The sequence below is a fragment of the Protomyctophum bolini genome, assembly GCF_963924005.1.
Source record: "Protomyctophum bolini genome assembly, chromosome: 5".
Classification (NCBI taxonomy): Eukaryota; Metazoa; Chordata; class Actinopteri; order Myctophiformes; family Myctophidae; genus Protomyctophum; species Protomyctophum bolini.
In genome coordinates, this window is record NC_137866.1 from 12,535,962 (window position 1) to 12,559,813 (window position 23,852).

General features: G+C 40.1%; 3 protein-coding genes and 1 long non-coding RNA gene across 4 annotated transcripts; 2 read left to right on the plus strand and 2 right to left on the minus strand.

The window, feature by feature from the left end:
• The first annotated feature begins 1,415 nt into the window (after positions 1-1,415).
• rbp7a (retinol binding protein 7a, cellular) lies at positions 1,416-4,786 on the plus strand. Its single transcript, XM_080764677.1, has 4 exons — positions 1,416-1,645; positions 1,928-2,106; positions 3,095-3,196; positions 3,575-4,786. Exons 1-4 carry the CDS (start codon positions 1,573-1,575, stop codon positions 3,629-3,631), a joined length of 411 nt encoding a protein of 136 aa, XP_080620803.1. The 5' UTR covers positions 1,416-1,572; the 3' UTR covers positions 3,632-4,786.
• A 2,089-nt stretch (positions 4,787-6,875) lies between these two features.
• Positions 6,876-7,565, plus strand: LOC308315192. Its single transcript, XR_013964003.1, has 3 exons — positions 6,876-6,960; positions 7,137-7,218; positions 7,457-7,565. It is a non-coding gene; the product is annotated as an uncharacterized lncRNA (long non-coding RNA).
• Positions 7,566-14,200: 6,635 nt separating this feature from the next.
• On the minus strand, positions 14,201-15,789 carry LOC308314953 (uncharacterized protein; the record flags this gene model as incomplete). Its single annotated transcript, XM_080762777.1, has 3 exons — positions 15,684-15,789; positions 15,438-15,504; positions 14,201-15,232 (listed from the first exon to the last, which is right to left on the minus strand). The coding sequence occupies exons 1-3, from the start codon at positions 15,716-15,718 to the stop codon at positions 14,201-14,203; spliced, it is 1,134 nt and encodes a 377-aa protein (XP_080618903.1). The 5' UTR covers positions 15,719-15,789.
• Positions 15,790-22,151: 6,362 nt separating this feature from the next.
• LOC308315343 (small ribosomal subunit protein uS8-like) lies at positions 22,152-22,579 on the minus strand. The gene has a single exon (XM_080763283.1). The coding sequence runs from the start codon at positions 22,560-22,562 to the stop codon at positions 22,170-22,172; it is 393 nt and encodes a 130-aa protein (XP_080619409.1). The 5' UTR covers positions 22,563-22,579; the 3' UTR covers positions 22,152-22,169.
• Positions 22,580-23,852: the final 1,273 nt, after the last annotated feature.

The following is a 23,852-nucleotide window of genomic DNA, read 5'->3' on the forward strand; positions in this document are numbered from 1 at the left end:
TCTTCGAATTTTTCAAAAATAGCAGACCTACAAGCTCGTATCGCGCCACTCGGTGGCGCGATATGAGCTTGTAGATCTGCTATTTTTCAATAGCTAAAGCATAACATGATGCCAACACCAAAATGGGTGCCCGGTCAGAATGGGTTAAACATGCAGAGTGTCACATTACTTTACCTGGGTTACATAATCTTCTGATACTTGAATGTTTTGACATGAAATAATAATCCTGTGTCGTGTATAGCGCTTACTGTAGGTCACAGCCTCAGGCCCCATAACTCTGAGGCCTGACTCACACCTTCGCATCTAGCATACAACATTGATGCATGCTAGATGTAAAGAAAGGGTTTGTTTACATCTTGCCCCAATGCATTTCCAATGGAAGACACATGGTTACACCTTATCAATAGATAAGGTGTCAAATTGTTTTTTTAAAGATTTATTTTGAATCATAATCACCTCTTTATTTAAGTAAAACAGCAGCTGAAATAACTGTAACCAGTTAAGATAAATTGAGTCTGATAGTAGCAGGTTAAAATGTGGGACAATGACAGGTGTCTTGAGACAACTTGTTGTGTTTTGGCACTATAATAAAATGTAATTGAATTATAAACCCAAATGTCCTACTTAAGCATGACAGGTGCATCTTCCGTGGTATAAAACTGCCCAGACAAGTTTTTCCACATCCTTTCCACTGTTGTATGTATGGTACATAACACTAATTACACTACAGTGTCGCATTTGAGCAGTATTATTCATTAACATTATTTCTGAAAGAACAGGACACATGATATTATTGACTATTAGAAACATATTATTTAGCTAAATATCCCACAGGTTGACAAACTAGACAGCTCATGTTCTGGACACTTTGTTTTATGTTGTGCAGATATTCATAGATATTCTACCTAATACCACTTTACACGTTTGTTTGCAAACAAAAGTTCTGTAGAATAATTTGTTTCAGAAGCTCTGTATTCTTTCAAACGTATGCATGTCTTAGCATCTGACAGCTTTATAGCTGAGTGAGGCTATTAAAATAGCCTAAAAGACCAGATACCTACGTAGACAGCACTAGAATTGCATTTTATGTAGACATAGCACCTTATAGTACACATGTATATTGTATAATATAATGTAGTATAGTATGTATAGTTGACATAGATACTCCACTGTTACGTTCTTAGTTTATACATGATTCATGATAACTACTTTTGATATATGTGAATGTATGCCATGCTTTAGTTTTTGCTTAAATGTAAGTCGCTCTGGATCAAGAGCGTCTGCTAAATGCCTAAATTGTAACAACTAAAAGTGTTTATTGCTAGATGAGCTGCCCACAGGGACCAGTATTACTGTAACTGTTGTGGGTTGGGTTGGGTTGTCTGGGTTTCCCACAGAAACCAAATTTTGGCTTCAGGTGACAGCAAATGAAAAGAAGGCACACCCCTTTCCCTGTCACCAGACCTGTGCCTTTAAAAACCAGTTTTTGACCCTTAGGTCCTCACTCACCTTCACCACTACACAGCATATTCTTCTCATCTACACACTGCAGTTTGAGTTTATAGTCTAAAAATGCCTGCTAGCCTCTGTGGCACATGGGACATGATCAGCAATATCAACTTGGAGGGCTACATGGTAGCACTAGGTACGTTACAGGTGTTTTGATTCAATGTGTCAATTCTTATTTATTCAGGGTGTGAGTTTTGATGTGACATTCAGAGGTGATTTTGTATATTGTTTACACATGTTTGCATGTGTTAGACTATGCTGACTGGGGTTTTCTCAGTAGTGCTACATGATGTGATTTGTTTGAGAGAGCAGGCAAAGATTGAAGTGAGGGACAGTTGTATGCGCTAACTTCTTCCAGTGAATCAGCTTGGCAGGATTTAACATCCAGTTCTGGGAAACATCTTTCTGCCTTTCCCAGGTATCAGCCTTTATGTGCGAAAAATTGCTGTAAGATTGAACCACAGGAAGGTGATTGAGCAGCAGGGCGAGCTGTTCAACATCAAAACCATTAGCACTTTCCGGACATATGCCTTCTCCTTCAAAGAGGACCAAGATTTTGAGGAGTTTACCCAGGGTCTTGACAACAGACACGTCAAGGTAATGAAGCCCTATGTACTTCATTGTACAACATCATAGTGAAAATAGTTGCTATAGTTGTGAGTTTGTAGATCTGCTATTTAAGCTACAGTATCTTTTTAAATAAAATAAAAGTTAAGTTCTGACATTATCAAGGGGTGCATGCTTTTGGTTAGACATACCATTGGTCTGATATCTCAAACCCTCACCCTAACTCTAACCTCCCACGGGGCAGCACACATAAACCTAACATGGATTAAGGTTGCTGAGGGGTGTGTTAAAACGACCGGATTAAGGTTGGTGAGGTGTGCGTTAAAATGACCTTAACGCACCTTTAACCTTGATCCAGTCGGACCAATGGTATATCTAACCAAATTATGCCTCCCATTATGAAGCATATCAGACAAAAAGTAAAGGGATAAAACATTCTCACCAGCAATTAACCCATTCTGACCTGAGATCAGATTCATACGAGGTTTCCACTGGACACACACTGGTCTGATTAACCCATTCTGACCTGAGATCAGATTCTAAAAGTGTCAGTCGTTCTTCGATTTTTCAAAAATAGCAGACCTACAAGTTCGTAGCGCGCCACTCGGTGGCGCCCTACGAGCTTGTAGATCTGCTGTTTTTCAAAAGCTAAAGCATAACATGATGCCAACACCAAAATGGGTGCCCGGTCAGAATGGGTTAAAATGAATGACCTGATATCAAAAGGAGAAGCATGAATCTCTCCCCTCATCCACCCTACAGTGAAGTCTACAGTCACTAGAACACTGATCACATTAATGGTAGCCTAGTGCCTACACAAAGATCAGAGGATGGCTAAGGATTGTTGTGGGATTGACTTGAAAATGAAAGGTAGCATGTACTGTGTGTAGGATAAAGTACATGATGTTGATGAATGAATGGACATTGCATAAACGTAGTTTTTAAATGGTATGCTGAACTAGTGTAGTATATAGTAGTCAGTGTTGATCTCTCTCCTTTGCGTCTCTTTTTGGTGCAGTCAATGGTCACACGGGAGGGAAAGAAACTGGTGTGTCATCAGATTGGTGAGAAGAAGCAACGAGGCTGGGCTCACTGGATTGAGGAGGATAAACTTCATCTGGTAAGACCATTGATATTTTATTTACATCTTAAACACATTTTAAATCTTTTTTTTATACTATTTAAATAGTATACAAAGAAATGCAGTAACTGCAAGAAAATGCTATTTGTCAAAAACCAAAAGGCTTTATACCCTGTATATTATGTACAGTATATAGATTATGTATATATATATACTTTCCCCATTTTCAACAGTTCTTATTATATTTTGACACTTGCTTTGGTAATGTAAACATATGTTTTCTCATGCCAATAAAGCTCTATTGAATTGAATTGACATTTAGGTTATATGATCTCCACACATTTACCAACAGCCAGAAAGACATTTTGGAAAAACTATGTTTGGTTGAATATAATATCAGTGATTTCCTCTTTTTAGGAGCTGTATTGCGAAGGCCAAGTTTGCAAACAGGTTTTCAAGAAGAATGTGAACTAATGAAGATCAATGGAAGTCTAATCTCTGGATAAGAGGATTTTTTTCTCTAGAGGAAATTAACACATTGTGCTCTCTGTCAGTGAGAAGATGAGCTTAAAGAACACTGAGAGGTCTAGTATTTTCCTTGCAAGGTGACTTGACTGCACTTTTTATGCAGTGCTAATCAAAAAGTACGTGTTATTTTTTTGTCAAGCAGGATAGGCTTATGCTATGGACTGTGGGCTCATTGAGGTAGTCTGGAAGCCCCATCTTCTAGGCTGAGAAGTGGTTCTCAAACATTTACAAGTCAAGGCCCCCCAAATTGACACATATTAGCCTGCGGACCCCCATTGAAAAGATATGCCAGGGATGCCCATAAGAGAAGATTTGTACGGCTCTAGCAGTGATTCTCAACCATTTCAATTTCAAGGACCCCCAGTTTGACATGCATTAACCTACGGGTCCCCATTAAATGGGTTAATGGGTTAATTTAACTCTGAGAGTGTACAAATTGGTCCATTTGGTTCCATTTGTACACTCAGTTACAGACCTGTAAGGGTCCATCTGTACACTCTGAGTTACAGACTCAAAGGGGGCCATTTGGTTCCTTAATCCTAACTATCAATCATTTAGCTGGGGACCCCCTGGAACTCCCTCAAGGACACCTGGAGCTGCCGGTCCCCAGATTCCACCTTGAGAACTAGAGAGTTCTAGTCTATGAAGCATTGAGGGGGCACTTGATGCTATGAGGATTTAGACCACTAGGTAGCATTATTGGCTTAACTTGACCAGATAGTCACCGACACCAACTATTTCTTTCATGTTTTTTTTCCTGGGTTTATTTTTTATTTTTTTATTTTTTTTTGTTGCCAAGACTCCTATTTGAGGCATTAAAGTAAATCATTTTCATCTCCAGTTTATCATAATTACTTAATGTCTAGATCTGTTTAGGTTTGATGAAGGTGTTGAGATGAATGAATGTTTGTGACAAACGCTGAGGAAGGCCAGACAGGCCGTAACGTGTACGTTTTCAGTCTCAGAGGTAAATAAAGTCATGTAAAAGGACATATAATGAGTGCTGGCATTTTCTTCATCTCAACTTATATTTTCGAGCCTTGCACCTATAAGGATTTTTATTTTAAGTGCTGCGGGTTGTCTGCTACGGTAGTACTTCCCCCTTGATGATGTTGTCTAACATTTGATATCTCTGTCATAATGTTAGATTTATTGTTTTGAGCCTGCAGTTGGCAATTGTAACGCTGTGTTACAATTTACACCAGTAAATTACTACAGGGTTCTGCAACCTTTTTGAAATGAAGTGGCATGTTTGTATTTTCTAGATACGTCAGTGTAGCATAAATTGAATTACGCCACATAAATAAATCCAACTGATTTTATTTGTGAGCAGTGAGTCGCTTATCACTGCTGTGTGACGTCATGTTGTAGTCCGTTTTCACCTTATCACCTAAAACTGGAGTATGTATAATGTATGAATAGGCCTTTAGTCTCATAGGCCTTTAGCCTCATAGGCTATACGCCTGCACCATCTGAAGGTTGGTGTTACAGACACTGGCACCATACATGTAGAGTGGCATAGCCTGAGCGGCAGCGGGACTCCCAACGCAGGGTCAAGGGCTGACCAGAGGCCTGACCAGAACCTCTTGGGCCCTGCATGGGTACTTGGTCTCTTGTGTCTCATGTTGTTGACTTAGACCTGTCTGTACAACGGAGCTTAGCATTTCTTAGAATCCAGCTTGACTCCTCCTATATCATCTTGCTGCTGCCAAGGGTTGAGTTACATTAGGCCCAGCTGTTTGAATGTGTAAAGTGATAGCTGGTGTTAAGTAGCCGCTGGTGGGCTGGGACCCATTACTGATGTCATTGACTCACATAGTGTTCATGCCAGCTGCATGCATTGGTTGGTGAGACATGGCTCACACACTCCTCTTTGCATTGGGCAAGGGAGAAGCTTGGACCAGTGTTGATTCTGTTTGACTAAAACTATGACGAAATGTTTTCAGTCAACTACCTTTTTTCACTAAAACTAAATAAGAACTAAGCTATTATGACTAAAACTATGACTACATATATTGACAATTTTGTCAACAAATACAAACTAATTTTATGTTTGGTTGTGCTCTGTGGCCATTTTGGGGTATTTCGCCCCGGATAGAGAATATTTCACAGTTCCTAAGTTGTTTGCAGCGGTTATATTAGCCAAGAACAGTTGAGATATTCTCCGCTAAATGAAGTGCATACATATCTTAGCCAGGTCCTGGAGTAAATCTCCCCTGTCAACTCAAACTCAGCTCAGCTTCTTCTATAGGCAACGGTAGAGTCTGTTGTCCTGGCTATCCAGGACCAGCAGTGAATGCTGGACCCTGAAGCCAGCCCTTCAGAAGTCTCTAGATGGGTGCTACACTAGAATGTTAAGGACCACTTCACCCCTTTTGCAACCAGATCTTATTTGAATGATTGGGAGACAAACACTTTCCTGGGGTGAAATATCTAAAAACACATATTACCCACATAAAACCCCCAGGAAAGTGTTTCTTGTCTCCCAAACATCATTAAAATAAGATCTCTTTGCAAAAGGGGTGAAGTGGCCCTTTAACATCAGCAAGAGTACACATGTTACCAACATGAATCTGTATGATGGAATGCCAAGGGTGAGAAACATTACCAATTTTTTTTTTACTCAAGAGTTAAATTAAGGTGGCGTTCACATAAAGCTCAAAAGTGGATAGGCCTATTCAAAAAGTGCTGTGGGCAGAGCTGTGGACTGTGGAGAGAGGCTGGCTGGCTAGAATTTGGGCACGCTTGTAATAAAAACTGCAGTTTTAAATAACATTTAACTCCTTTCAACACTGCTTCAGAGAAATAGCAAATGTATTTTTTATTAACCTATTCATTTTTATTTTCATTCATTTTCAGTTTCTAATGATCTAATCAATAGGCTATTGTATCAGACAGAGCGTTTTTGATTGATTGATATTTATTAACGGTTTGCAGAATTACAGTACATTTCAAGCACAAACTCAATACAAAGACTGTTAACTGTGAGTGGACGACCCAATTAAGCATTACACTTGTTTACAACAAGGTCCACCTTGTTCAATTCATCATTGACAACGTAGTCATATGGTGATCTCTGTAAAACTGTGTTGTTTTTGGGCCATTCATCAATCAAATAGATGTCTTATCAGACAATGTCACTGGACTTAGGACGCGCCTCCTCCCTTTGTTTAATTCCAAAGTCTCTAAGGACTCACTGGTTTAAAACAGGAGGCTAGCAAACATCAAGAACAAACATATTTTCAAAAGGAGACAACGATTCAGCTGCCACCATGGTGAGTTTTGTTTTGCATAGAAAATGAATGTAGTCATTTTAGTTAGTGTATATTGAAACATAACTACAGATGGTTTTAACTCTAGAATATACATTGGTAGACTATACAATCAATTAATGTATTCATTATAGCCGGCATATTCAATCTTACTCTGTGTTGTTCTTTTTCCCTTGAAGAAACACTTGGCTGTAGCCCTACTGTTGTGTGCCCTGCCTTCAGTGATTCATACTTTCTGTTATCGAATGGAAATCAAGTCAGGTAAAGGCCAACAGAACAGTAACAAAGTAAAACATCACACACGCACACGCACACGCACACGCACACGCACACGCACACGCACGCACACACACACACACACACACACACACACACACACACACACACACACACACACACACACACACACACACTCTCACTCTCACTCTCACTCTCACTCTCACTCTCACTCTGTGTGTGTGTGTGTGTGTGTTAACTTGCATTTATTATGTAACCATAGATATACAGACTCATTGTGTCGATGCTGATGATGGCACATGGCATGCAGTCGGATCCAGCTGGAGGAACAAACTGTGCATGGACTGTGACTGCGGTGGATGCTGTTCCGCGTAAGTACCAGTGGTGGAAAAAGTACTAGTAGTAACTAAAGTTTTCAAATAATTGCAGTGGAGTAAAAGTACAATATTCGCCTCTGAGATGTTGGAAGTACAAATACCACAAAATTGTACTTAAGTACAGTAATTAAGCAAATGTACTTAGTTACTTTCCACACTGCTAACCAGGAATCATCAATATGTGCAAAACATGGGGTGTTGTTGCAACGTACATTTCTCCACTAGGTGTACTGGACCACGGTTAGGTTGGCCAGGATTTATGATGATGTAGATCCACCGTGCCATAGATTTGCCATCAGGCTCCAGCTAATCTTCTTCATATGTTCAAGGTTCATTGGTCATCCAAATTTGATACTATTTCGGATGTATTACAGTTGCCCATAAATCCATCCCCTATTATATAGGTATTGGAGATTTTATTTCTTCTTTCTTCTTGCGTGTGTGTTGTTGGTTTTTTGTATTTTTTTTGTTTTTGTTACTCTGTTTATCCTTCTCAGCCTGTGTTTATGTTTATTATTAAAAAAAATCTAAAATGTAATAAACAGAACGTTAAAAAAAGGTTGGGGTTTATTGATGAACTTGAGAAGTCAGAACAGAAGCCATTGCCTTTTCTAATGTTCACTCTGTGATTGCAGGTATTCAGAACCCAGGAGATTTCCTGATGACTGTGTGGCAGAGATGGATTGGAAAGCGTGTGTCTACAGCGTGCACAAGAAGGATGACCCCTCTGTAGAATGCCCAGTTTATGCTTCTGTGGGGTAGTAATATCATTACTGTCTGTCAAACTTACATTGTCTGAAATCCTATGTTCTTCCTCAAACTCTATTATCTTTTTTTCTTTTCTTTTCTCTTTCTCTTTTTTTCACCCGGTACCAAATGTCTAAGCCTAAAGCCTAAACTGTAATCCTGGGTGCTATACTCTCCCTCTGCCAACCTAGGGAGAGCCCCGAACTGAGCTCCTTCAATGCTTGTTTTTATTTCAGTTTAGGCAACTTCACAGAATTAAAAGCATACATTTTTCTTACAACTGCTTTTTTTCTTTTTTCACAACCTCAGCTGTTTCGTACTTTCACAGAATATATATACATTATACACTCATACACACAAACAACTTCACATACATTTACAAGTATTCACCATAAAACAAGGAAATAAAATACAAGTAGTGAGACAAAAACAACAGAGCAAATGGAACAATGGGAAGTGAACAATACTGAGGACAGACATGACTGGAGACAGAGGAAAGCATATGAGCACACCAGAAGGTCTGGGGAGAAGTGTATTTGGTGAGTTGTTACTCGGGATTCCTAAACCTGCTATCTCATTAGTAGAGACAGTACTAGGACTCCATCTTTTACTAAATATGTTTGGTTGAAACCTCAGGGCATATGTAATTTGTTCCATCTGGTAAATGTCCCATATTTTTTCCACCCACATACTATATGTTGGATTGTCATATTTTGAAGGTAAACAGGTGACCCTTGCCAGATGCCACTAAGTCCTATAACATGAATCAAAAAGTCACATACATGTAGAGTAAGACCTACACATCTCTGCTGCCTGGAAGAAACCACCTAACTCCAAAATGTTCATTTTTCAGAAAATAAAAAATATACATTTTTCAGGAAATGAAGAAAACCTATTTTGAAAACAAAGCAATTACTAGAATTACTAGGGCAGGCTTGTAATAAAAACTGCAGTTTTAAATAACATTTAACTCCTTTCAACACTGTTTCAGAGACATAGCAATTGTTATTAACCTATTCATTTTTATTTTCATTGCAGAGTTTCTAATGATCTAATCACTCAACTAGGCTATTGTATCAGACAGAGCGTTGACAACGTCGTCATATGGGGGACGGGTGGACTCTGTAAAACTGTGTTGTTTTTGGGCCATTCATCAATCAAATAGATGTCTTATCAGACAATGTCACACTGCATCAAAAGTAATCAACAACGCATACTATAAAAACTGGTCAAACATTGGCCAGATTGTCAAATAATGTAAGAGGCAAAAAATAAAATAGTCGATCTACAAGCTCACAACGCTATGTCTGTGGAACCGAGTCAAACTCAATGTAATGCCTCAAGTATACTTATTTGATTTTTCTGTGGTGTCGCGGCCAGGAAAGGTTGAGAACCACTGCTTGACGTCTTTTTGTCTCCACCAGGCCGAAGGCCTGGGGGGAGAGTATGTTTTGCACTCCGTCCGTGTGTGTGTGTCCTTCCTTGTGTCCGTGTGTCCGTCCGTCCTTCCGTCCGTTATCAGCTAATCTCCAGCACCGTTGGCCCGATCCATGCCAAACTTTGCACACACACTCCCTGGATGCCAAAGACGAACCTCTGCCCCAAATATTCCTCAACGGCCTGTTATAGCGCCACCATGAGGCCGATTTAGGCAAAACACATTTCTGTAGATTACTCATGCACATTTTATACATACAGTACATCACACAATTCGGTATACACTATCTCCATAGTCATGTGATCAACACGGAGCGGCACCATTTCCCATCTTCCATCCTGATTGGCTAAGATTGGCTTCCAAAGCTCACACGATTGGTCCGTTTCGAAATAATGCCACAAATCACAAACAGTGTGCAATTTCCGTGAAATTATACACGCACATTTCCACTAGGCCGAGGACGACATGCCACAATCTTTTCCCCAAAATCAGCCTCACCTTGGTGCTATAACAGGCCAATTCCTGTTTTTAGCTATAACTGCATCGATCTGTATACAACTTATGTATGCGCACATGGAAAACAGGAAAAACATTGTCCCTGCATCCCTCCAACGGCGAAACTCTGCCCCCAAATATTCCTCAACGGCCTGTTATAGCGCCACCATGAGGCCACAACCTGACCTGCCCTGGTGGAGACCTGTGCCGATTGGCACTTTATCTACGGTAGTTATTGTATTTGTTGCCCTTTCTTTTTGTGTGTTTTAACCTTGATGTGTTATGTGTAATATGTCATGTTTTGCGCAATGTGTTTATATTTTGTGCAATGTGTATGTGTTTAGTTTTTTCTCTTGCTGTACAGCACTTTGGTCGGCCGTTGGCTGTTTATAAAGGTGCTTTATAAATATAATTGGCTTGATTTGACTCCTACACATGCCCCATGGACTTAGGACGCGCCTCCTCCCTTTGTTTAATTCCAAAGTCTCTAAGGACTCACTGGTTTAAAACAGGAGGCTAGCAAACATCAGAACAAACCTATTTTCAAAAGGAGACAACGATTCAGTTGCCACCATGTTGAGTTTTGTTTTGCATAGAAAATAAATAGTCTTTTTAGTTAGTGTATATTGAAACATAACTACAGATGGTTTTAACTCTAGAATATCAATATACTGTACATTCATGGGGTGTTTATAGTCTACCTACATAAAGCTACACAATTTTAAACATATTTAATTTTTAATTGTTGAGTGGTGCAACCATATAGGGTGCAGCCTCTCCAATGCCCAGCTTTGTCCGTCCCTGGTGGTGTCCCCGTGTCCCTATGTTTAGTTTAGGGTACAAACAGGGGTTGCTGTTGTTTAGTATTATGACTGAACCGCATATTTCTGATTAAACACATCAATGTTGTTAGTTCATTTTCTGATTTCAAAATAGACCATTTTGATTGAATACTTTACAGAAATAATACGTTATGTTACGAACTTACGTTCGTTACGGTTTGCAAAAAAGGCATGGTGGCATAGACCTATACAAAAGAATGTTAAAAAGATTTCCATTGAGGTTCTGTGTTTTTGAGTGGTGCAACCATAGGGTGCAGCCACTCCAATGCCCAGCTTTGTCCGTCCCTGGTAGTGTCCCTGTGTCCCTGTGTTTAGGGTACCAACAGGGTACCACTCACTTCAGATTGGTCAGATTTTCAGTATAACATTAGAGGAAGCAATTAATTAAATCCGGCATATTCAATCTTACTCTGTATTGTTCTTTTTCCCTTGAAGAAACACTTGGTTACTTACTGTTGTGTGCCCTGCCTTCAGTGATTCATACTGCCTGTTATCGAATGGAAATCAAGTCAGGTAAAGGCCAACAGAACAGTAACAAAGTAAAACATCTCACACACACACACACACACACACACACACACACACACACACACACACACACACACACACAGAGTGAGAGTGAGAGTGTGTTAACTGCATTTATTATGTAACCATAGATATGACTCATTGTGTCGATGCTGATGATGGCACATGGCATGCAGTCGGATCCAGCTGGAGGAACAAACTGTGCATGGACTGTGACTGCGGTGGATGCTGTTCCGCGTAAGTACCAGTGGTGGAAAAAGTACTAGTAGTAACTAAAGTTTTCAAATAACTGCAGTGGAGTAAAAGTACAATATTCGCCTCTGAGATGTTGGAATTGCTCATGTTAAGTACAAATACCACAAAATTGTACTTCGGTGTATGAATGTATGTGTGAATGTAATGCAACCCATGACGTACACACTACACAGCCCTGGATATAGGCCTCCTGGCCTGGCGAAGATGTGCCCCCTGTGGAGTGGACCTTTTTATTTATTTTTAATATATTTTTTATCCCACGATTTTGTAACCCATTTTTCACCCCTGTGTCAATAATCTAATGTGATCCTGGGCGCTACACACCCTCCACCAACCTAGTCCCCATATATTTGGAGTGGACCTTTTTAAAGGGTTATACATGTAGTAGGCCGGTGTGATGCCCCACACACATGAGACACACAGTATGTGTAGTGGTGCACCTGCCTAATTGTCTCCCTATAGGTGAGCCTGGGTGGGGCACGTCTTGATTGCTCATTGGAGAGCACCTGGGCCCGGTGCCTCCAGTGAGCTATAAAAGCAATGTCCCTGCCATTCACTCAGAGAGATCCAGAGGAGGCAGACCTGCTGTCTGTGCCTCCATTGCCTGCTTGCCTCCATGTCCTGCTGATGTTATGTCCACCTTATTCTTTCCATCCACACACACACACCACACCATGTTCCACACATCCATCACCACCACACCACTGATTACTGACTCCACACCTTATAGGATTTGTTGCCTGATTATGTTGTTCTCCAGTTCAGTTAGTTAAGTTAATGTCTAGGCCTATTTTACAATACATATATACTTTGTTCAACTTTCGACTGTCTCCTGCTCCTCATCTTTGTCATGGCAAGAGCCAGCCATGACACCGGGCATGATACGAGTTTCTTCCTCTCGTGTTTGCGAAAGACATGCAAAGTGGGTGTGGTGAGACAGTGACAGCCATGTTACAGATCATTGCAAGGAAGTAAGTACGTTTAATTTAACTTTCGTGTTTGTTATACTGCTATACTGCCTTTGTTATCCCCAAATTGGTGACCACCCGAAGTCTGTGACTCTGTGATTTAGGATTAAGTTAGTGCTTCATGCTTGCATTATGCACTTTAATGACATGGTCTACATTTAATTAATTCCTGTGTATACTATTACTATAAATTATTATTATTATTATTTATTTATTTTACCAGAGGATGTCATGGTTTGCTGGACAGCACGTCCACATGAAGTTGATCGTAAAATGTGACTATAGCTGTCACTTGACATTCTTTGTGATATTTTTGTCCTGACCCTAACCCTGCCATAGAATCCAAAACTGTGTGATTACAAAATATGAGTTGATTGATTGATTGAATACTTTATTAGTCAGAAATGTAAACAGCATGTCTTACAGTCAGACACATTTAGGCTAAAAGTATAACACAAAAATGTCCTGGGGACTTGTTTCCATTGTTGTTCTATGCATTCATCAAGATAGCATACAAATATCACAATAATACCAACAACAAAAAAGTAAATTGAAAACAAATAATAAAATAATAAATAAAACTTTTTTTTTTTTTAAATAATAATACCAACAACAAATACAAAACACTATCTACAAAGGAGAAAAAAGAAAAAATGTACAGCAGTGAATGACACCTCATTTCTATGGGAGAAATGCGTTTAGCTCCCCTTGTGGTCTCCTATTAGGTGGTTTGCCAGGCCTGTTTTGAAACAAGCCAGTGATCCACATCCACAAGGGATGGTGTCCTGCAAATGACTAAAGTCAATTTTGACCTTCAATACACAGCATAGTTATTTCGCGGATCAAAACCCAAATCTCACAATCACATCACAATTCTATTAAGCATCCCATGCACAAGCTGACAGCATAAAGCATTCACTCTTAACTTAACCACCTTCAACCCTATTTGGGCATTTCATTAGGTGAACATCTTCAAACGTTATCACATAATTTCCAAATAGCAATAATATCCGATCCTGAAGGTCGTTTCTGCTGCACGTTTTGTGTAGTTCAGCCATCTATGCAGTGCGAGGCCATTGAACGACTTCATTGATGTCCATGGTGTCATTGTCATAATAATAATAATAATAATATCTCAAACTTATATAGTGCTTTTCTGAGTACCCAAAGACGCTTTACATGGGGGGTCCTTACAGAGATAACAACACAAATAAAAACAACTTTAATAGAAAAAAGAAATAATCACTAGAAGCTAAAAAACATTAAAAGACAGTGAAAAGGGTTAGCTATAGGGAAGGCAATGTTGAAGAGGTGGGTCTTGAGGGCGGTTTTGAAGGCTTGGAGGGTGGGGGCATCTCATCACTCACACTCACCCATAATGGCTTTAACATTGGAGTAAAGAGCCTCTTCTTCCTCAGTCCCACAGTGTCTCTCCTCATGCTGTCTGATCATTGCCTCAGCCTCATCCTCATCTTCCCTCTCCACTGTCCAACTATCAGTGCCAGAGTGTCCTCTCTCTTCATGCTGTCTGATCATTGCCTCAGCCTCATCCTCATCTTCCCTCTCCACTGTCCAACTATCAGTGCCAGAGTGTCCTCTCTCTTCATGCTGTCTGATCATTGCCTCAGCCTCATCCTCATCTTCCCTCTCCACTGTCCAACTATCAGTGCCAGAGTGTCCTCTCTCTTCATGCTGTCTGAGCATTGCCTCAGCCTCATCCTCATCTTCCCTCTCCACTGTCCAACTATCAGTGCCAGAGTGTCCTCTCTCTTCATGCTGTCTGAGCATTGCCTCAGCCTCCTCCTCATCTTCCCTCTCCACTGTCCCACTGTCCTCTTCGCCACTGTCTTGCTTCTTGTCCCCCTCCCTGTTGACTTCAGCGTACTCTGTTTCTGTCGTCTCTCGTTTGTGCTTTGCCTCCTCCTCCTCAGCACTTCTCTGCCTCAGCTGGGAGTAGTCAATACTGTAACTGGCATAGTCCTCTTCTTCTTCTTCTTCTTTCACCTCACCCTGACTGACTGAGCTATCTGGTGCTCCGCTGTTCAACATAATGGCTTTAAGATTGGAGTAAAGAGCCGTATCCTCACCCTCTTCTTCCTCAGTCACACAGTGTCCTCTCTTCTCATGCTGTCCGACCACTGCTTCCGCCTCATCCTCATCTTCCCTCTCCACTGTCCCACTGTCCTCTGCGCCACTGTCTTGCTTCTTGTACCCCTCCCTCTTGACTTCAGCGTACTCTGTTTTTGTCATCTCTCGTTTGTGCTCTGCCTCCTCCTCAGCAGTTCTCTGCCTCATCTTGGAGTAGTCAATATTGGCATAGACCACTTCTTTCACCTCACCCTGAGGGACGACTGAGCTATCTGTTCTGGTCTCTCTCTGCCTCGCCTCCTCCTGTGGAATTGATATGAGCAAGTCAGTCATAAAGATGCCAAAGCCTTTCTTCGAACAGACGAGCATTCAGTGAAAATCAACATGTTTCAAAGAATAATTCAGAAACGTTAGAAATGTTATAGAGAGGGTAAATAGTGTTGTGTATAACATTTCCACTGTAGGGCCAATATACAGTATTATCAATAGAAACAACAAGCAAAAATACCTGTTGATCTTGACAAGTGACCATATGCAGCACCTCAGCCTGGTCTCTGGAGTTTTTCTTTGGGCATCTGAGTAGACATTTTGAGAGAGAAAATAAAAAGAGTGAGAAAAAGCATCAAAGCATCAAACACCCCCTCCACTGTTTAGGGAAATTATTAACAAGAAAGAGTTTAATATTTCTCAATAAAATCTTAATAAGATTTGAAACGCGAACAAAGAAACATGAACATAAAATGTAACACTCCACCTATGGTATGCCGTTGCTAAACAGCAAATGGTCATGGAAAGTGTAACACCAATCAGAAATGCAATGATAGTCTTCAAGTGTTCATTTTGACCTAGAGGAAAGGGGAACATTTGTGAGAAACCTATTCTCTAACCATTAGATATTTTCAATGGTCAACAAATATGTTAGAGTCTAACGTAATTATTGACCATTGATAATATGAATACACTCTAAATGAAATTGGTTACAAACAGGTATAGTGTTGACAGTAATGTACAACATAGAAATATCTAAATGTATGATGTGATTACCTTTTCGCTTTGGCTCATCTTTTTTGATAATAAGTGTCTTATTCACTGTTGTGCCATAACCTTTGCTGAAACACTTAACAGAAGTGTTGTAGTGGTCTTCAACAGTCAAGGTACTCACTGAGTTCACCACTGTCTTGAAAGAAGACTCACTTATGTTCTCTAATAGGTCTACCTGCCATGTGATTGTCGGCAAGGGAAACCCCTGACTGATGCACACACAGATAAGATAAGTTCCCAATTGGACACATTCAGATTCATTGAGGATCACTGGAATGGCTGAGGGCAAACAAGCAAAGTTGTACTATAAAATCACATGTTAGTTAGTTAGTTTCATTTATTGTGACATTTCTCTTCGGTCTCATAACAACAACAAAACAGCAACAACAGCAACAAAACACACACAATTATGTTCATGGCAAAAAGCAGGACAACAGTGACAAATACATTAAAATAGGTTTAACGAGACATGGTATCATTTAGTGCCTTAATGGCATTAGGAATGAAGGAGTTTTTAAAGATGTTACGGTTAGCTCTATGTACCGTCTACCAGAGGGAAGTAGTTCGAACTCCCTGCTATCTTGACAGCTTTTTTCAGAATTACTTACTTGTACAGTAGATTAATTGTTTCTGTTTCTTCCCAATGATTTTTGAGGCTAGGTTCGCACTATGCGCTGCAGCTTACTTCTTGCTTTTATATTAAAATTGCCATACCACATTGCCATGTTAAAAGTCGAGATTCCCTCTATCAGGTTCTTATAGACTGTTTCCAGGAGCTTTTTTCACACCAGTGTACTTACTCATCACAGTTATATTAGTAACCGTAGTCAGGGTCTTGTTCAGATGCTTCGCTGTACAGCTGACGCTGTACCTTCCAGAATGTTCTCCTGTCACCGTATGAATGATTAGATCTGCCTTCTCAGCACCATTCACAAGCTTCTTGTTAGAGTCAAGATCAGTCCATATGACAGTAGTAGACGGAGGGGAGTTTTCAACGTCACAGGTCAGATTCAGAGTACCACCTTCTTCTACTGTGGTATTCCCTTTGATTTTGGGCTCCTTCAGGTCTTTGACACAAATTGACAATTATTAAACCATTTGAATTCACGTGTGCTTATTCATTTGCTCTAAACAAGTGGTCTTTGACCAGAGATCCACAACCCCACCAGTCATGTTCTAGGTTCTGGAAACATGACAAATGAAGATGTGATGTAACTTCACTTTAACTTTCCACTCCAAACTACCATTAACCACTTGAACCCTAACATCCATATTCTAAGCATGTCATTATACTGTAGGTTATAACATTCAGCAAATAGCAGATCTACAAGCTCACAGACACGGAGGATGGTATACTCACAGGTGACATTCAGGGTCACAGTCTCCATTGCTGTAATGTTTCCCTTGAAGGTCACCTTACAAGTGACTTCACTGACGTCGTGTTCAGATGAAGGGGTAAAGGTCAAAGTTGAGCTGACTCTAATATGATTCTCTGTTTTCAAAATAGTGTCATTGCTTGTGATGAGAAAGTCATTGTGGCCTGTCTTCCTCCATGTCCAGGTGATGTTGGGAGGAGTTCCAGAGCAGCGCCCCGGGGCAGTGCAGGTCAGTGTGGTCTGCCTTCCCTCTATCAGAACAGGAGGAACGTTTACTTTGGGTTTTTGTTTTAGACCTATAGTGGGACAGCAAACATAATGACATTATGACATTGAATATCCGTTACATTATTCAATGCAACTATATCATCAAAGACATGTTTTATGAATAGTTTTAAGGATAATATTTATTAGTAAAGCATTCAGTAGATGTTTTCTTTTTTCTTTTTTTGGGATTATTCTGTATATATAAAGAAAGAGTACTTCATACTTGTAACCGTGAGTGTCTTTTTAAGAGCAAAGGTATATGCTTCAAAGGGCTTTGTCGTTGTTGTGCCCTGAACTCTAAATTGATATAATCCAGTATCGGACTCCGTAAGATCATTGATGGTGATGCTGCAGTCATTCTGATGTGTGAAACTTGGTTCCAACAGGGTCACTCGGTTTCTGAACGACAACGGAGGGGTTTTTTTTTCTTCTTTTTCGGTTTTATTGGAGTTGAATATTATGTCATTAATGGGGCAGTGCAGGTCAGTGTGAGATTCACATTTAAACCATATTGCAGTTGTGGGTTTGATCAATGTAGCATTATGAGTGAAAGAACATGAGATAACAATACAGAGTCCAGCCTCAGGTGTTAGCTCTTTTTTGGTGAAGGTGATACTCCATCCACCAGTATAGTTCCCTGTAGTAGTTTCCTGCGTACCTGTTTAAAGCAAACGAGTAAAATATCTTATCAATTTCTTTTTGTACTTTTCTAATAATATTTCATTAGATGAAGTGTGAGCTAGTTTAATCAAACCATTACTTTTGTTTTTGTTTGTTTTTATTTTCCTGTTAATTCTGCATTCTACAAGTACTAAGTGGTTGTAGTCTTTGTAGTTAGTGAGTGTTTGATGTGCGTTGTACAAATTACAATACATACATGAACGTAAGTGGACAAGACAATACACAATAAAGGTACAATAATTACAAAAGCAAAAAATAGGATTACAGAAGCAATTTGCAGATTGCAAAAGAAGCTATACCTCCGGTGCCGCCCATCACAGAGAAGAGCAGTGTCATACAGATGACTGTCAACATCCTCTCAGTCAGTCTGTCTCCACAGGACAGCCTTCAAAATCAGATAAATCTAGTTTATATGTGCAATAACAGGATTAAAATAAACATACTGGTTCATAGGTTGTGCTGAGACTCTTACAATACAGACATGATACTTGGACATCATTGACAACGTAAATAAATAATATGAAAATACTTCTATTCTCATGACAACCACATTTGTACACCTAAACAATCTTCCCCATACTCGGCAACCAAAGCAATGCATATACATTCAGAACATCTGTATGAAGGTATTATTTTACAACAAAACATTTTTGTTAACTGACCCTTTACTGAGCACTTTACTTGAAAAAAGGACATTGTGTTGTACCTCTTTCTGTGTGTTCCTAGTGTCTCCTCTTGATGGTAAAGGTTCTTTAATGTTTCTGCTGTGAACTTTCTGAGTCTCTCCTACTCATCTACCATCTCTTCCCCTTTTCTACAATAGAGGAAGTTTACTTGACTACTAAACTGGCCTAACTGCTCCTCCCCACAGCCTAATTTCTATTTTATTTTTAAGTTGAGAGTTTTCTAATTATATTAAATAGCTTAAAAATGATATCTGGACAAAGCTTGACTATTTTGTCATGTTACCTTACTTTATTGATCCCCATGGTGAAATGTGTCTCCAGTTGTACGACCAGTGCCTTGCTCAAGGGTATTGTAAGGAGTATGTCCCTAACGTGCATTATGTATTTTAGTCTGGGATGAAACCAGGAGGAAAAGAACATGCATATAGAAAAGCCCCTTTCAGGTTCAAACCCAAGATCTTCTTGCTGTGAGGTAACAGTGCTGCACATATAAACAGACAATATACAGTAAGCAGACATAAGGGGCGGGGCTATCCACACCATAATCAAGAATCTTATGAATTTCTACAAATTGTTTCTTTCAGGTTTAATATTGAAATGGAAACGGTTGTCACTCAAAACCTTTGCTTCCCTCCTTGCTGTGGTGAGTACATTTCAGAAAAGCGACATACCAAGTTCATCTCTCTTTATTTGCAATGCTTTGTTTTCAAGAGTGTATAGTGTTGCACGCAAATATCAGTAGCATTACAAAGCTATATAAAAATGTAATTCTGTCATTTCTCGACCGTTTCGGAGAAATGGCAAATTAGTTTAGGGATAAGGGGTGGCACAAGATATAGCCCTCAGTGCCTTGCTGCTCAAGAGTGTTGGGTTACAGTGTTTTTGTCTGTCTATCCAGGGAATCAAACCAGGAACCCTTTTGCCACAAATTCCCTCCTAGGTCCAATCTGCCCTCTGTATTACGCAGTGCATACAGCCATGACTGGTATCAGTATCAGTGCTTACTGAATTCAGAGTCATCTTTGTTGGTGTATATTACATTTCTAAAATTAACAAGCCGTAATGGATCTACTACTGCTTTCCCTGCATATGTCATGAATACAACTTCCAGTTGAGGGGGTATACTCAAAGTGCAGGGCTACATAAAACATCTTAACTCCATGCTAAATCAAAATAATAACAATATAAAGACAGAAGAGAGAAGTAACACTTTCAAGACTTTGTAAGTGATACAAATGACACTGCAGAAACTGCAGTAGACACTAATTTTTGGTTTTGTTTTGTATAATGTCCATCACATTTCTGTGTGTTGATTAAAGCTATTAAAAGCAACACTAAACATTAGTTAGGTAGGTTATTTTATTATGTTATGTTATTACAAATGTGTCTTTATTTTATCAGTATAATTCATATACTGATAGTACTGTATAATTCATATTATGCATTCTTGTAATATGCACAGCTGCTTTTTTCATGTAGACTTACTATTATTATGTATTTTTTGCCTGAAAAAGCAAAGAAAATATTTTAGTCTGAATTCATTAATTACCTTATTGAAATATTATGATAGAATATTCATAATTGAATATAATAATATAAACTCTTTTAAATTAATTCTGTATCATGTTGTATTTTTTTCATCATTGCAAACTACATTTTGCAACATCTCTCAGTCATGTTCTCTTAACAGGAATAAACTGACCTTATCATAGGCTGCATGTGCCTAAAATGACTTCCTGTAAGGACTGGTTCAATCTGATAAACTGTTCTCATGATAGTTAAACATGTTGTTCATGCATTTGCCGTAGCACTTTGCCATTGCCGCGACCTTACGGCGTACGCAAAGGCTCAATTTATGTAACTTAGATAGCATTTTATGTAGACATGACACTAGACGTATGCATAGTGCCTTATATAGATATTCCACTGTTAGGTTCTTAGCTTACATATGATTCTTGATGACTATTTTTATGTATTTGATGTATTACCATGTCTTTTGTTCCTGCTTACTGTAAATCGCTCTGGATTAAGAGTGTCTGCTAAATGCCTAAGTATTAAAGAAAAAACTGTATGTTGCAAACATTGTAGAATTTCATGAAAGCTAGGCCTTGCACTATATTAATTGCGACCGAAGGTTGCATTTACTATGAAGACCAGCATCTCCCATCAGCTAGTCATGCCTCCTCCATATATGGTCACGCCTCGTGACGTCATGCCTCCATATATGGTCACGCATTGTGACATCACGCCTCGTGACATGTCACGCCACCATATATTCCATATGGTCGCTTCTCTCCCTCAGGACGTCTTACTATATTATATTTACTTATGTATTGCAGTCACAAGAAAGTGTCAATCTTATGTTCATTCTGACATCATGGGTCAAGTTTGTAAATCGTTAGTTTTGTGTCACTTGGATTGATGGTCATCTACGTCTAAAACGAATCTAGCTAAATTACAGGTTGTACAAAATAGGGCAGCCAGACTTGTTCTGGGCTATTCTATAAGAACTACCGGTAGTAGTTCAATATTGAGCCTCTCATGGCTCACTATTGAGCAAAGAATTTGTATGGCCACATTTTTCTTTTGTGTTATTAAGTCAAAGATGCCTTTTGTTTGAACAAATGGATTATTGTCAAGATATACACACCTACAATACTAGACATGTTGTTAATGGGCATATAGCTGTCTGCCCTTTGGGGCAGACAGCATTCTGCAATATTTTTAATACAAAAACGATCGCCCCAAAAGCCAAAATACGCAAAAAAACATTGAGTGACCTCGGAATGGTCGCCACCAGCCAGGTATTCTGGCACACCCAAAACTGAAGTTTCGGGTGGGCCTGCATGCAGACGTGCGACACCAAGCTTTTTTTTTTTTTTTTACATTATTCATGTATTTATTTAAAAAACAAATGCAAAAGATATATTTTTTGGGGTGGGCCAGCTTTCTATGTCCAGGCACCCCTATGGCTACGCCCCTGCCCACTAGCGGTAGGGCTCTAAGTAAGGGCTTGTTGTCCAAAACTTTGGACACATTATTTTGGCCGGATTGCCATGAACATTAATGATCTGGAGAGGAGAGGAGGCCCCCTGGGAATTTTAGTGACCCCTGGGCGTTTCCTCTAGTGACACCATCCTTTTCTTTTCTTTTCCTCCCGGTTTGATTTACTTGAACAGTTCTTTACATTTAGAAAAAGAATCCAAGGATTTTGCCTCCTGTGTGTTTCCTTCTGGCCTCTTCGTGGTCCATGATGCCAGCTGAGGTGGTCAACACAATGTATCCAAACTGTCTTGAGGGCAGGAGGTTGTTCTGCCACTTCTCCAGGTCTTTCAGCTGGAGATCAAAACGTGGGCTGATCACACCACACTTGTTAAGTCTGCCTGTGAGATTGACGACAATTTTCCCGGCTCTATGGTCGTCGATGATCTCAAACTCTCCAATGTACCCGTGCTTCATCATGACGGTAAGGAAGCGCACAATGACCTTAGAACACGGCCTGATGAGGACCTGACGTTTACCGCGTTTCTCAGCATTGTTGATGCTTTTAAGAGCATCTGAGAGAACGTTCATGCGCACCATGATTGAGGCTGGTTCTGCAATATGGCAGCAAGAGCTAGCGCCACCTTCCTATTTATTATAATTGGCTGATGATGATAGGGCCAGCACGCGGTCCTCTGACATCACTCTGACTCAGCCATAACCATATAAGGAGTTCCCAATGCAGCTACGCCCAATTATGTAAATATGTGTGTTGTCTAACCTCAATGTGTCCCCATGGCATCAGCCACAACCAAATCAGTCAGTTCCATATATGGTCACAAAAGGGGGCATACCCACTTTTGCCCAGTTGCACATAATGGATATACGGATCACATCAGCGAACTAAATTTTTGGGCATAAAGGGGACAAGCCAGGACTGACAGCTACAGTACAGTGATCCGGTTGTCTATGCAGAGCCACAGATGCGACTCCTATGCCCATATATGGTCATGTGCATGTATGGGACACCGACCGACTTCACACTCGCAAGGTGACAAGAACTCGAGGGAGTGTAGTGTCCGTCAAGTAGTACGGATAGTTAGCGTTCCAATATATGGGCATATAGTACTTATGACATCTCCATATATGGGCATAAAAGGGATATGGACTGGCAGATATGGGCCCCCCAGGAACCTCAGTTGCATGTAGTGGTTTTCCCAACACATTCTCACCGTGCCAGACTGCCAGTGTCCAGAGTTCCCATGGTGCTGATGTTCTGTTCAAGCAGAAGCCAGCAAAGCTCTCCACATGACCACTGCTCTTTGGGATTGCAGTGGTGATACGTGTATTAGTAGCTAGTAGCAGTTTGTTTTGGGAAGTCTGGAGCCTTGTTTTAAGGGCCTTCGAGGTGCTGTACCAAGAGGTGCATGCATAGTCGAAGAAACCTTGTACGAGGGCTCTTGTTAGGGCCTTCAAGGTGTTTTTGTTGACCAGTGAGGAGATCCTGTAAAGGAATCTTGTTCTTTGGTTGACTTTTTTGATTACGTTGGTGGCCATTTTATCACCGGAAAGATTAGCCTCCAGGATGGAACCTAGGTAGGTAATTTCATCTTTTCGTGTGATAATATTGTCCCCCACTCTAACCAAGAAGCCATCTTGCCTTGCTGAGATTACTATTAGATCCAAAGAGAATGGATTCAGTTTTTCCCAGGTGTAAAGATAGTTTGTTATCAGCGAGCCAGGTGCAGATTCTACCGAGTTCAGAGCTGAGGGCCTTTTCAACCTGCAGTTTGTTCCTGTCCGAGAAGTAGTGCTGAGTCACCTGCGAACAGGAACAAGTTGCAGTCACAAGCTGATGTCATGTCGTTAACATATATTAGGAACAGTAAA